At 37.5% G+C, this 13720-nt stretch overlaps 1 protein-coding gene across 11 annotated transcripts in view; it reads right to left on the bottom strand.

Moving 5' to 3' along the window:
• Positions 1 to 9674, bottom strand: part of LOC122080749 — a 10700-nt gene extending 1026 nt beyond the window's left edge. For 5 of the 11 annotated variants that reach the window (XR_006140897.1, XR_006140904.1, XR_006140899.1 and 2 more), the window contains exons 1-6: positions 9504 to 9673; positions 9363 to 9420; positions 8157 to 9242; positions 4052 to 4562; positions 1225 to 3291; positions 238 to 1095 (exon numbers count right to left, since the gene is read on the bottom strand). Coding sequence is in view for 1 of the 11 variants with exons in the window: in XM_042647579.1 (XP_042503513.1) it covers positions 1365 to 3291; positions 4052 to 4562; positions 8157 to 9087 (3369 nt within the window). In the remaining 10 variants the exon portion in view is untranslated. Of the gene's footprint in view, positions 1 to 237; positions 1096 to 1154; positions 3292 to 4051; positions 4563 to 8156; positions 9243 to 9362; positions 9421 to 9503 lie in introns of those variants that run through there. The other 6 variants (XR_006140906.1, XR_006140900.1, XR_006140901.1 and 3 more) reach the window with 6 other exon arrangements.
• Positions 9675 to 13720: the final 4046 nt, after the last annotated feature.

The raw sequence follows: 13720 nt of genomic DNA, 5'->3' as shown, positions 1-13720 counted from the left end.
AGAAAGAAAGAAAAAAGAGGGCAAGGGAGGAGAGGACCAAGGTTTAAAACACATAGTATAAGCATAACCAAAAATTAATACTATAAGCTGGTAGGAAAAATTCTCATATCTCAAGCAAGAGGCAGAAGCTAACACTCCATAATTTCGCGAAATTGATGGGAGTGCTTAACAGCATAGGAGAAGCAAAGAGATAACCCTCACAGATCAGTCAACTGTAACCTAAGTTCCTCTGCATACCTTAAATCCATCATAGAGAAGATGAACCCTGCCAGCTTGCTCTGGAAAGCTGCTATAACCACCATCAAACACCTGCACATATTTCGAATATGACAGGCAACCACCTGACCATTAAAGGAAAATAAAGTGGAGCCTATAATCAGAAACCTCAGAGAAAGGCTTATCATGAGGCTACACACTTTTCAATCACCCAACACAACGAGAAAGAAAACAACAGTATCAAGTAAAAAATCCATATCATGTAGACTGACAACTATGGGATGCATTCTGGAAAACAAACCTACAGAGTAGGTTCATCTTCTCAGATATCATTCATATCAGACAGCTCAGCATTGGTTGAGATGTAACTCCTAGTCTACATAAGATCCAGGCTTCTAAGGCTTGAAAAATAATCTGGTATCTTGAGAAAATAAATTAAAAGAAAATAACCAGAGCTACAGTAGGCAAGCCATTTGATTAAAAATCCACTACCAAATGATGGAGATAATAGTGCAACATACATTAAGCAGCAAAATAAGTTTGTCACAGACATTGCACGATTGACCCTGGATGCATGGAACAGTGCACTCCTTGTAATCACTTTGACCAAACCAAGGTCTGCTTCTAAACTCTCTTATGTGAAGTTTCCTCAGACCTGCAAAAGATACACAAGCACAAGAATATTTATGAAGAGTTAAAGGTCACACCAAATTCTTAGTACAGAAAAATGAAATTATCCGCAGAATAGCCTTGTTCCAGGAAGGTCATTCCTCCAGAACTCAAAAGTAAGTGATATGGTTGTAGAAGAAACTTCATGCGCTCCTCAATGCCAACTCAAGCTTCTATCTTATACGCCATGCATCTCCTCCAGAAGCAGCTCTTGAAAATTTAAAAAAAAAAAAAAAAAAAAAAAAAAAAAAAAAAAAGAAAAAAAAATGATCCCTGATCCAGTGCAGAATTTTGCTCGCCTTGCATCTTCTGAACTCTTAGGAAACCAATTAATCCTACCCATTTTTGTGTCGAACTACTCTGAGTCTTCAACATAAGCAATCTGCAGCCTTCCCAGCATCCCTTGAGTATTACTTTTCAAGTCGAACTTCACCCTCGTCCTTGGTGATAGATGGGAAATAAACAGGTTCAGTGTTGCATTAGACATCTGGTGACATTTCACAGGTACTGTCTTTGTCCTCATTAATATTGAACACATCACACTCCACTAACTTTTCATCCTTCCCTAGATTCGCTGCATAATAAGAAGGCTCATCTGATGCCAATGAACTTCTCTTCCTAGTCTCCTGTTTGGAAGAAGGTGAAATCATCCCATCTTCCCTCAAGTCCTTGGAGATATTGTTAGTGTATTCTTGTTCTTTTGAAATGCAATCCATTTCTTGAGGCTGCCCATCACCTACCAAGTCAGTCAATTCATAATCAGTAAAATCACGATCAATAAGGGACTTATCTTCATTTAATTTTCCGTGCTCCAATTCAAACTGCTCAAACCTATCTAAATTTCCTGTGCCAAAATAGGTTCTATCAACTTGTGGATTTCTGATGTGGGGCTTGAACCTGGAACAAGATGCATCACTAACATCTTCCCCTCTTTCCCCAAAACTACAATCTATACAGCCTTCTTCACTGGGGATGGCATCATATCTTTCCAGTTCACCGTCCGCCTTAATCAGCTTTTCATGCTTATTAAGATTTTTTGGATCGCTACTGGTTCCATCTTTAACTGCAGGTGAACTAATAAAAGTCTTCAATTCTCGGGAACTGACAGCATCACCATCTCCTAGATCAGATGTAATTCCTTTCGTGGCAGAAGCCGATCTCCCAGGTTTAGCATCCTGCAACTTCGACTTGTCTGATTTGTGTCGATCCTTTGTACTTCTAGAGGAACTATCCTCTGAATGCTTTGAACTATGCCTGTGGTATTTGGACTTCGAAGACTCAATGGCTCTCCTATCTTCCCTAGAGTATGTGGAATCATCACGGAAAGAATCTTTTTCCCTTCTAACCAGATCATCTTTCTCACGTCTTCGAGATTCTGAATTTGATTTCCCATGCCTACTCAAATCCTGACCATGGGCATGGGTTTTTTCCTTGTCAGAAGAATTCCGCTCCTTTCTTGATGTGTTGGTTTTATCATGCTTTCTTTGCTCAGAAGCTGATTTTTCATGTCTGCTCGACTCTTTACTACTTAAATGAACCTTGGCATCTACGAATGCTGCACTTTTCACATGTGATTTTAACAATGGAGACCTGGCAGAACTCTTATCATCATTCAAATCCATCAAAATATTATCATCAAAATCCTGATCCTTACTTGCAGCCTCAGGTTTCCCAGAATCTCTGTCATCAAGTTTAGACTTTTTATGCCAACTTCCATCTCTTCCATCAATTAAAGCACCATCCCCCGATAACAAGTTCTCATGAGGTCGTGCTGATGAATCTAAGATGCCTTCTTCCCCCATCTCCTTCAAGACCTTCCCTGTTGGATCTGATTCCTTCAAAGCACCCTCAGTTTTCTCAGGCTTTTTGCCATCAAGCTTCAACTTCTCAGATCTGCTTCTATCTTTCCTATCATCCGCATGGGACCTGCCCTCAGCAGATTTAGACCTTGAGCGTCTCCTTTGGTTCGAGATGCTCTCACTGTTGTGTCTTGGGGATGACTTCCTTCCTCTATGATGCCTTGGTGACCTTGATCTAGCATGAGATGATTTCCTTGTTCTAGGGCTTAAACTTCCTCGATGACGTTTTGGAGACGCCGAACCAGCCCGAATTGATTTTCTCGTTCGAGGAGTCACACTCCTACTCCTGTTCCTCTTTGAGAGAGAGGAATAACGATCATGTGATCTCTCTCTTTCCCGTCTTCCAGATCTGGTATCCCTGCTTTCTCTATGGGACCTCCGCTCACTGCTGTAGTCAGTGTGACGTTGAGATCTCAATGGTGATCTGGATCTACGATCCCTTGAATGGCGGGTCAAAGGAGAGGGGGAGCGGAACCTTCGGCTGCGTTGATATCTTATGGGAGATTTTGATCTGGACTTTGATCTTGGGTGAGAAATGGACGGTGACCTGTTATTATTTATAAGATATTTTTTATCAGTTGTCATAATACCATTTACAGTAACAGAACAATTTTTCAATGAATAAAATAAAACAGCAACTGCTTTTAAATTAACTCCCAAACCAAAACATGATCAGAAGATTAAGTTCCCTACATAATCCCATATAAGTTTTTCAGCAGCTACCACAACAGGACCGCATATCCATGTCAGACACCCACCAGTGTCCATGTTGTACTTAGCCAGAAAGAAGAGTACACGTCATGAAAGTTGAATAAATTAAATAGAACCAGTACCTGTGGAGCCACAAAACAACTATGCATATTTTTTGCACAACCAATGGATTGTCATGCAAATGAAGGGATACCAGGCTTCCAAAGGTAATCAAGCGAACCATGGACTTCAATGATCTTAAACCTAATTAACATATTATCATAGAAGCTTCTAAATCCTTTAAGCACATATCAGGCTCTGCAGGATACAAATTGAGCTCTTCGTTTGAACTTTTGATATATTTGGAAGACTTTCTTGCTGGTATCAGGAATATTGTAATTATCTAAAAGTTCTAAAACCAGGAAGCACAAAGTAACAGATAGTCATGAGTCACGACTGCAGTCAACTGCCCATGAAGGTCCTAAAGGTCTTTTTAACAAAAACAAAAAACAAAAAACAAAGGCAAAAAAATTTAAAAAGAATAATAAAAAAAAAAACAAAAGAAAAACAAAAACAAAAAAATAAAGAAAATAAAGCTAAAAAGAAACAAAAGATACCTGGATTTTCGTTTAGTTTCCTTATCTTCAATGCCAAGACCATCAATTTTCAACTTTTTGCTTATCTCTGCCGCTCTGGCAGCTGCAATTTCAGTTGCAGACTTCATTGCAGCTCGATTGGCAGCCTGCTGTGAATTTATTGCTGCTTGTTGCACAAGAAGAGACTGCTGAAACTGCATCTGCTGCAGAGCAACTGCCTGCTGCATCATCACAGTCACAGAAGACTGATTCAAGTTAGAATTCAAAACGGAAGGTTTTGGAGGAAGGGTTTTTGCCATCTCAACATTCAAAGGACGGCCTCCAACATCCCAATTGTTCAACGCAAGAGCAGCAGTTGCTTCTTCTGGCTTTGAGTATTCTATGTAAGCAAAGTGCTTTGAATCGGTGATACTACATTCGACGACGGTGCCACAAAAACTAAAAAGCTGTTTCAGCTGTTCCACAGTAAGAAGCGGGCTCAGGTTGCTTACTTGGAGCGTTCTTTTCAGAACATCTACCTTTTCAGGTGAACCTAATTGGAGCAAAAACCGAAAGGTAAGAACCGTTGATAGAAATTCATAAAGGGGAGCAAGTGTAAACAGGAGAGAAACCTTGGTGGAAGGAAAATAATAATAATAATAATAATAACCATAGTAAATCAACTATCATCTCTAGATATGAGCCATATTGCTCCCCCTTGGGTCAAGTAGTACTTATAAAATAAAGAAAAAAAGAGATAACAGAATTCACTAAATAACGTAAGAAAAATAAATTTCAATCCCCCTACAGTGCATATAGAGATATAATATTTTGATAAAGACTAAACTTCTACTCACACACACACACACACACACACACACACACACACAAAAAAAGAGAATAGCGAGCAACAGAGAGAGAGAGATAAAGACTAATGATGGATTCTCTTAAGCTTCTTCGTTACTAACTTGTAAAACCAATCGCAAAATTTTACGAGTTGCAAATTCTCCTGGGCATTCAATAAATAGATAAATAAAATTAATTTTCCTTGCAGCACAATTTGAATAAAATTTTCCCTGGGAAAAAAATAATTAAAAAATGCTGGACCTGAGGTAAAAATTTAGGTAGCTTTTCGTTTTACCAGGTCGATACAAGCAGCAACAAGGCAAATTTTACAAATAAATTTTTTTTGCAGGGGATTTACAAAGAAACAAATGGCACCTTAGGCTGCGGTTGCTTTTCCAAATAAAAGGAAGGAAAAGCGAAATTAACTGTCAATATTTCCTTCACTACTCATTTAGTTGCAATGAGAAAATTAAGGGAAACATGACAAATTCATCCTAGTTGTTTTAGTCAAAGAATTTTAGTTGGTCATTCTCCAACTTGCTAAGGGAAAGTAGAAGCCAGGTATGACCAGCTTTCACTCAATTTTCTTTTCCCTGTGTTTTCCTACATAATGGGTGAGACACAATGACCTTTCCAAAAGCATTTTATTTTCCCAAGCTTTTCCCCCACTCATGCAACCAAACAATTAGATCTTCTTTTCCCCCTCAATATTCTTTGTAAAGAAAAACAACCAAATGCAACATCACTACATCAGAGATTAAAAGGAAAAAATGTCCCTCAAAGGAGCAAAAAATTAAGATCTTAAATACATCCGAAGAGCTGAAGGGATGCCTGATGGACTTGAACCAACACCGATATGGGGGGTAACAGTGATCAGGAGCACGGCATTGTATATGGCTGGGCATCTGGAACTCGACTGTGACTCCTTCCCTTCCATAGGAGGGCGAAGCGAGTTTTCCTCTTTAGTTTGGTGGTCTGGCCCCAAGAATAACTCCTGACTTCACCAGAGAGACAACATAAAAAGAGATTGACACCACTGACATTAAATTACAAAGTTTTGCAAACTAAATATTTTAGTTGAACTTAAAAACTAAACACTTAACACAGAAACCCTACTAAAAGAAATAGGATTTCACAAACCACCCTTGCTCAAAAAATATGTTTCATTAATATTCAATCTAGTCCATGATGACAGCTTTAGGGGGTGTTTGGTTCGGTAAATCTTTGGGATGACATTCTTTAGAATGATAATTCTTAATTTTTGGAACTGTTTGGTTCCACTAGATTGACCCTCATAAGTGAGCACCCTACTTCCCATGAATGACCATATTACAAAGGATGTGTTCCAAATCTGAGTTTACCTCAACACTTAAACTCAGATTTGAGCAACCTTTTTACCACCTAATATAAAAGGAGAAAGCGGAAATAAGTTCTCTACGGAATTCAATATCTCAACCCGCGAGAAACATGTACTAGCCTCAAGGTAGGGGTGTCAATTCCTAAACCGAACCGGTAAAACCGGCCAGACCAAACCGATAACAACACGGACCGAACCGAACCGAACCGAAGCCTTATTGGTTCGGTTCTGTTTGGAGTATTGCAACCCCAAAACCAAACCGAACCGCACCGGAAACCGGATGAACCCAAAACCAAACCGAAACTGGCTCAAAACCCAGACCGAAACTGAAACCAAACCGGTAAGAAACCGAAACACTCCAAAATTCATTAAAAAAAATCAAAATTTGCATAGTTTTGTATATATTTGTATGGAAAGTCGAATCCAAACTGGACCAAAAACCAAGACCAACCCGGTTACAAATCGATTTAAGAAACCGAAGACAAACCGAAACCAAACCGCACCGAAACCAAAACCAAACCAAAACCAGAATTTCCTTATTGGTTCGGTTTCGGTTTCAGCTTTCCCACACCGAAACCGACTCAACCCGGACCGAAACCGAGCCGGACCGACCGATTGACACCCCTACCTCAAGGCAACCAAACGATTTTTCAGAAAGAAACATAATTCAGAAGAATGTCTATCAAAAGATTGACATTCATATCCGATATATACACCATTTGATTTACCGAACCAAACACCCCCTTAAGTTCTCAATAAAGCTCCAACATAAACCCAAATTAAAAAAATAAAAAATAAAAAAAAATAAAAAAAAAATTGCAAAAATCAACTGACCCAATTAGATTTGTACAGTAATAAAGCAACCCTACAAATAAGGAAAAGCCATATTAACATGAAGAAAACAAAAAGTAACAAAATAGATTTCTATAGACAGAAATTATCCAAAATATACAACAAAATCAGGGTTTAGTAGCAGTAGTGACTCATAACTTACCAAATACAGTGGAACACAAATTTAATAAAAATGTGCACAAATTTAAGATATTAAATAAATTATGATCCACTAGTAATGATTATAAAAATGCACCAACTTGACTCCATATGGAACTCAGTCTGAAGGGAAATAATATGAAGCTCTTCCAGAGCCATCTGTTAAAATTCAATTCACCCCCCCCCCTCTTTGTAAGACATTCCTGTCTGTCCTATATCAATAACTCTGCCAATGGAGAAGATGATAAAGAAAGAACAACATTTTAAGAAGACAAACCAGAATGAATAATCAAACAATGGAAACGACGATGAAGAAAGATCAACATTTTAAGAAGACAAACCAATATGAATAAACCAAACAATAATCTAGATTTTTCTTGTCTACAAACAGAATTCTTAGAAATAGGATATACTAGATTGATTTACTTACTTAACCATATATTCAGGTAGAAACTGCATGTATTTCTTGCAAACTTGACTTGAACCTAGTGTATATGATCTGATAGGATCATGGAATTAAAACTTGGTATCGTATCAGCATATTGGCCGGACCCGATACCAATATTATACGGATCGTACGATACGGCCAAAAATGGTTTTTTAATCAAAAACCGGCTTTCTTATCTCAAATCGGACTAATACGGCTGGTCCATACCAGTATCGGTATTGATATGGCCAATAATGTACCCGATACCGTCTTTTAAATCCCTGGACGGGATATGCAGCTGCTTATATATATATATATATACAAAGAGATATAAGACAGACTTGAAAACCCAGTCACTTCTACTAGTTTCTTCAACATGTGGGTATCTAAGTAAATAGTACCACAAAGATGGATAGGTGCCCAAAGGTGGTTATTAGTTCAACAGTGAACAAAGGAAATTGCCATGGGAAGAGGGACATGCTTACAAATGATCTAAATAAGTAGGTGAAGCTAAGGGAATGTCATACCAGATGAATCTCTTGCAGATTGAGCTTGCGCCTGTGTCTGAGCTTGATAAACTTGTGCAGCAACAATTGCCTGAGCAGCAGCCATTGCAGCAGCAGAAGGACTCAAAGTCCCCATGTTCGTTGCCGGATTCATCATAGCTGACAACAAATTTTGAGGTGGGTGGTTTAACTTACAGTCAGTTTTCAAACAACGCCCAGTCAGATACTCCCGACAAACTTCTCCAAGGGATGCATAACCAGGCAATAATGCCCCTCCTGAGGGACCAGCAGCAACACCCGGGATCATTCCAGCTAATCCAAAAGCTCCCGACACGGACCCCGAATAATTCGGCATGTTGGGCATTGTCTGGTTAACAAGATTGGGATATGGAGCCGTAGGTGGCATACCCAACACACTTCCAGTAGTGCCCGCACTGAAGAACACTGGAAAGGGACTACCCATAATGGGCTTCCCATTACACTCAACATGAACCATGTAATTCCCTCTCTTCGGAACAACATAAGTAACAGTATAACTCCCATCCCCCTGATCTTTCACCATCCCTTCCTGCTCAGAACCTCCAACACCAACACCAGGTGAGATCTTGACTTTAAGGTGAGCACCTCCATTGGGTATCTTCCGCCCATCAAAGTCCTTTGTGACAACAACAAAAGACGAAGGTGCACCAGCAGTGCCACCAGCAATCCCAGCACCAGCGGCCGTGCATTTGGCAGGATCCAGAGGCCCAATAGGCTTGTTAGCCAACTCCTCAGCCTCTTCCGCATCACTATCCGAAGAAGCAGACTCCTTTTCAGCTTTCTTATCAACGTCCTTGAAGGTGGCTTCAAAAGCAGCTTTGGCAGCCGCAGCTTTTTCAGCCTCACTCTTCAATTTCGCCTCTTCTGCCTGCTTCATCCATATTGGCTTGGCAACTATACTTCGATCAGCCATAAATCTCAACCTTCCTCAAAATCCCCACCTTCTTCAGGCACGGCCACGAAAATAATCTAAATTTTCCAAGAAACCCTTCAATGAATCAACAGAACGCAAGCTTCACTTCATCTTGCTCCTTGTCCCCAAACGATATCTATAAACTATCGAATACCCTAAATTTAATGCGAAATTGTAGAGAACCTCATAAGAAAAGTGTACCAATGTAAAAGATAAATTTAACGAAAAAAAAAAACAAATCAAGATCTTTCAAAATCAAAGGAAGTGGAAGAAACCTGAGAATAATCAGTTATCCTACTTAGGGCTTCCTCAAGGCACTGTCTAGGGTTTAATCTGTTGAACAATAACTAAAGAAAATCAATGAAGAAGATATAGATTAGAGATAAAAGGGAGAAAGAGATAGAGAAGACACGAACCTGTGAAGGCGAAGGGCTCCCTAGTCCCTTCTGAAGTATAATCGGTCTCCACGCGTTGCAGAATTTCTCAAGGGTGGGAAGATGAGGGAAAGATTTACAGAAATCCCAAATGAAGCAATTGACAAATCCAAGACGCGGCACTAACGTGCGCGGGGGATCTCTTGTAAATTTGCGTACTTTTTTTGCGAATCTCCTTTTGGGAAAGGTTTTTCCGGACATGAATAATATATACACCGCCCGCGTGCGGCATACTAGCGGGCGTTTTCATTGGTTTACGTCCTGGTTCGAATCTTTGAATTATTTTTTACGGAATTTGAAATTACCTCACAACTGAGTATGGTTTCAAGTATCGGTTTGGGATCAGTCGTATCAGATCAGTATCAACTGAGAATGATCTCCAATTCGATACCAATCCGAATCAATTATCCAGATCGTTTCAGGGGTAAAATGGATTGATATCCACTAATCCGGATTGATACCGATATCATCCCCTAAATCCTTGCAACTCACACCTATAATATATACTTCATATATAGAATTAATAATCTGAGTTTGAGCTCTTTGTAACTGAGCTTACACCCTTCCGACCTCTCTGCACTCTTCATGAAAGTTGCAACTAGGTGAGTTTTTCTTCAGCATTGATTTCATTTCATTATGAGTTTTTCTGTGAAGAGTTGCATCTCTTGTATTAAGCATAGGTTATTGCTGCCCTCAGTGGTGCACAATTATAAGGTTATTCAGTGTAGTTTTCAATAAAACTTTATTCTACAATGTGTTATCTTTAGGTCTTAAATTTCTATAATGGATTTTTTCAAATTTTTATCAAATGTCTGCTATTGTTTTCAATTTGTCTCCCTCTGTTAGTCTATTTTTTGTCCAGAATTTCACTGTTTTGAGTCAATTTTTTACCTTATAATTAAGGGTGTCAAATCGAAAATCAAAGTCAGTTTCATACTGAATAACTGGAACCAATATGATTAAAATTCAGAACTAGGGAACAAAACCGAGGCGGGACTTTGTAAATTTCTGGTTCCAAAATACGAAGTGATGGTTAGAATCAAAATCAAACTGAATTTGGGTACCAATATATTATAGTATATTAATACACTTAATAAATACTAATATGAGTTCAGATTTTATTACACTACTATATTATAGTACATATATACTATAAACCAAGTATAGAAATTGGAACCGAACCATGTATGAACCAAATTTGGGAACCGAATAGGAATTGGAACCATACTAAAATTGAACATGTTCAGTACAAGAATTGATTTTCAGAATTGAGGCGAGACTTGGTCCATTTTTGGATCACACCAATGCTCCCTGGAACTCTGAATATCTAGTTCCAGGCCGATTTACACCCTTAGTAAAAACCAAGTTTTTTCAAGAGTTTTTTACTTCTAGTTTTCCTATGTGCTTTTGTAAGTGTTTTCATCATTACAATCACAGTTTTTGAGTATATAATCATCCGCATTACTGTTTAATATGTTTTCCATCTTCTAGTTTAATCTAGCTTACCGGTATTTTCATCATTTTCTTTGTACATTAATTTATGCATTTATTTTTATTTTTCTTTATATTAGGTTTTTGTATTTCAAGTTTGAATAATGTATCAGGTTTGTATGACCCACATGCCCTCATATAGGTTTTTATGCTATGAGATATGAGCATATATGAATGAGGGCAATTTTTTAATTTTTCAGCATGTCTGTATGATTTTGCCATGAGAATCTTATTACGTACGTTTTGATTTTGATATTTCCATGTTTTCATGTTCATTATCATGTATGCATGTTTATATCAGAATGATACTTCAAATTCAATTGCTAACCATACGTAGCTAGTTGAATGAAGGTATGTCGATTTGACCTATTCCTTCTTTTTTTATATATTTTGCCATTATATATTGAGTGTGTATATTTAGTATGTATGCTTAGTCGGCTAATTCATAAAATACAAGATATAGGTTGAAGTTTGATTTTTACCGTATGGACCGATGTGCCTATTACCTTCTTTGGACTACAACTTGACACAAACCCTCACTCCTTATTAGACTGGGTTTGGATGGAGTCCTTTTTTTCTCCTTTTAGGCTATGTTTGGTAGCTAAGAGAAGAAAAGAAAGAAAAAATAATCTAGAAAAGAAAAGAAAAGAAAAGAGAAGAAATGGTGAGAAAATAAAAGGAGTATGTATGTTTGGTTACCAAGAGAAGAAAAGAAAATAAAAGAAAAAAATTCAAAAAAAAAATAAATTTTAAGAGAGAGATAGACACATAGGAAATCATTGTGTAATCATTCATTTTTTGTCTTATTATGTTTCCATATTTTCTCATGTTTTATTGTGTTAATGGCAAGAAAATTTTGGGGGAACAAAAGAAAATTTCACAATTTTCAAAGGGAATTTTGAATTTGAAAAAGGAGAATCTTCCATGGGTGAAGACATACCAAGTGTAAAGAAAAATTCTTAACTCAAGGAAAAAAGTACAAAAATTGTACTTTTTTCTTTTCTTTTCTTTTCTTCTCTTGGCTACCAAACACAGCCTTAGATTTGGGTCCTAGACCCTAATTCTAAGTGATGACTCCCAATCAATAGATACCATTTAATTTCACTCATTCAGCCCTTTTTTCATGAAAGGACTAATCCAAAAACCCTCATTGACCCCATAGTACTTCATTGAGTTTCTTTACTCCTTGGATGGATGATAGGCAAGACTCTATATGCACCACTAGTACATTCCAATCCTCAATTATGGAAGTGTAAGCTTCTCTCCTCTGCTGATAGGTTGGAATTAATTAGAGAAATAATGTTGGCATCTACCTTTACTAAACTGATGTTTTGGGGATCTTGGGATCAATCACCAAGAATTTTGAGGCGCTTATGAGTGCTTTACTTTGGAAAAGGAGTGACAATAATAAATTCTTGCATACTACCAATTGGGTTTCAATGTCTTCCAAAGAAAGAAGAGGGTCTTTGTTTGAAAAGGAAGAAAGAAGTGAAAAAAATTGACATTTTGAAACTCTACTGAAGGATAGCGGAGAAGAAAGATAGCATCTGGTTTAATTGGACTTACTTTATATACCTCAAGACAAATTCCATTTAGACTGAAACCCACACTTTGGATGCTTCTTGTACATGGAGAAATATCTTTAAACTTAAACCTTTAGCTTTCGAGTTGGGTTCATGTCTCTCTTATCTTTATACCTCTCTTTGTGTGTATTTGTAAATTGTTCCTTTTTTTTAGTAAAATTCAATCATAATATTCATAAAATTTAAGTTGCATTCGAGGTTTGACCAACGAATAGAGATATAAGGGATATTCAATGCAATTTTATCAATTTAATATAATTAAATATACAATAGGGAATTGTTTATACTATTTCCTTGGTTAGGTCTTATGTCAATTAGATGAGATAATGAATGCATTGATTCATGAGTGATAATTTCATTTGACAAGTATAACGAGTTGCCCACTTGGACATATTAACATATGGATTTGTGGTATATGTAAGTTGTTTTTTTGTTTTTTTTTTTAATCCGAAAAATGTATATATTTTAATAACAATATGATGTGGCATCATGTGGATCAAGTGGGAGAAGGTTAGCCTGCGCACGGACCCGTGCGCGCACACACACACACACACATTTCTATTTCTATCTTGTGCACTAAAGAATATTGTGTATATTCTCTAAAATTTAATGGATGATTGTCTTTCTTGATGGGTTAAGAAGCTTAAAGTTATATATTTGAGGCTACTCTCTCCCTTAGTAATTTATTTATTTATTTATTTATTATTATTATTTTTTTTAAATAGGTAGGCCCAAGGAGTGTTAGATTCATGAGTCATGACTTCTTAATTTTGAGGTGCTAATGGTCTTTGCCAACTAAGCAACCCCCTTAGATTTCTACCTTGGCAACATTCTTGCAACTCTAGAAGTCGCATCACTGCGTTGCGTGGGGGAGAAGCACAAGTTCGCTCTTGTATATTTGGCTTGCCGGCGATCATCTCCGTAGCTTCAGGTATGCAATATACTTGTTTGTATCTTCTAATCTCATTTCATAAACTTGTAATAATCTTGGGTTTCAAGTTTAACAATGTTCATGACTCTGATCACTCTGTTCTTGGGGTATGGGTACAGATACAAGTATGAGCTCGTGTTCTTGGGATTTTCTTACTATAACCATTCAAAGTTGTAGGCTCTCAAGGCTAAGGA

Source organism: Macadamia integrifolia, chromosome 6 (assembly GCF_013358625.1).
Source record: "Macadamia integrifolia cultivar HAES 741 chromosome 6, SCU_Mint_v3, whole genome shotgun sequence".
NCBI lineage: Eukaryota > Viridiplantae > Streptophyta > Magnoliopsida > Proteales > Proteaceae > Macadamia > Macadamia integrifolia.
Note: the sequence above shows the minus strand (reverse complement) of the source record. Positions and strands in the feature narration are given on the sequence as shown.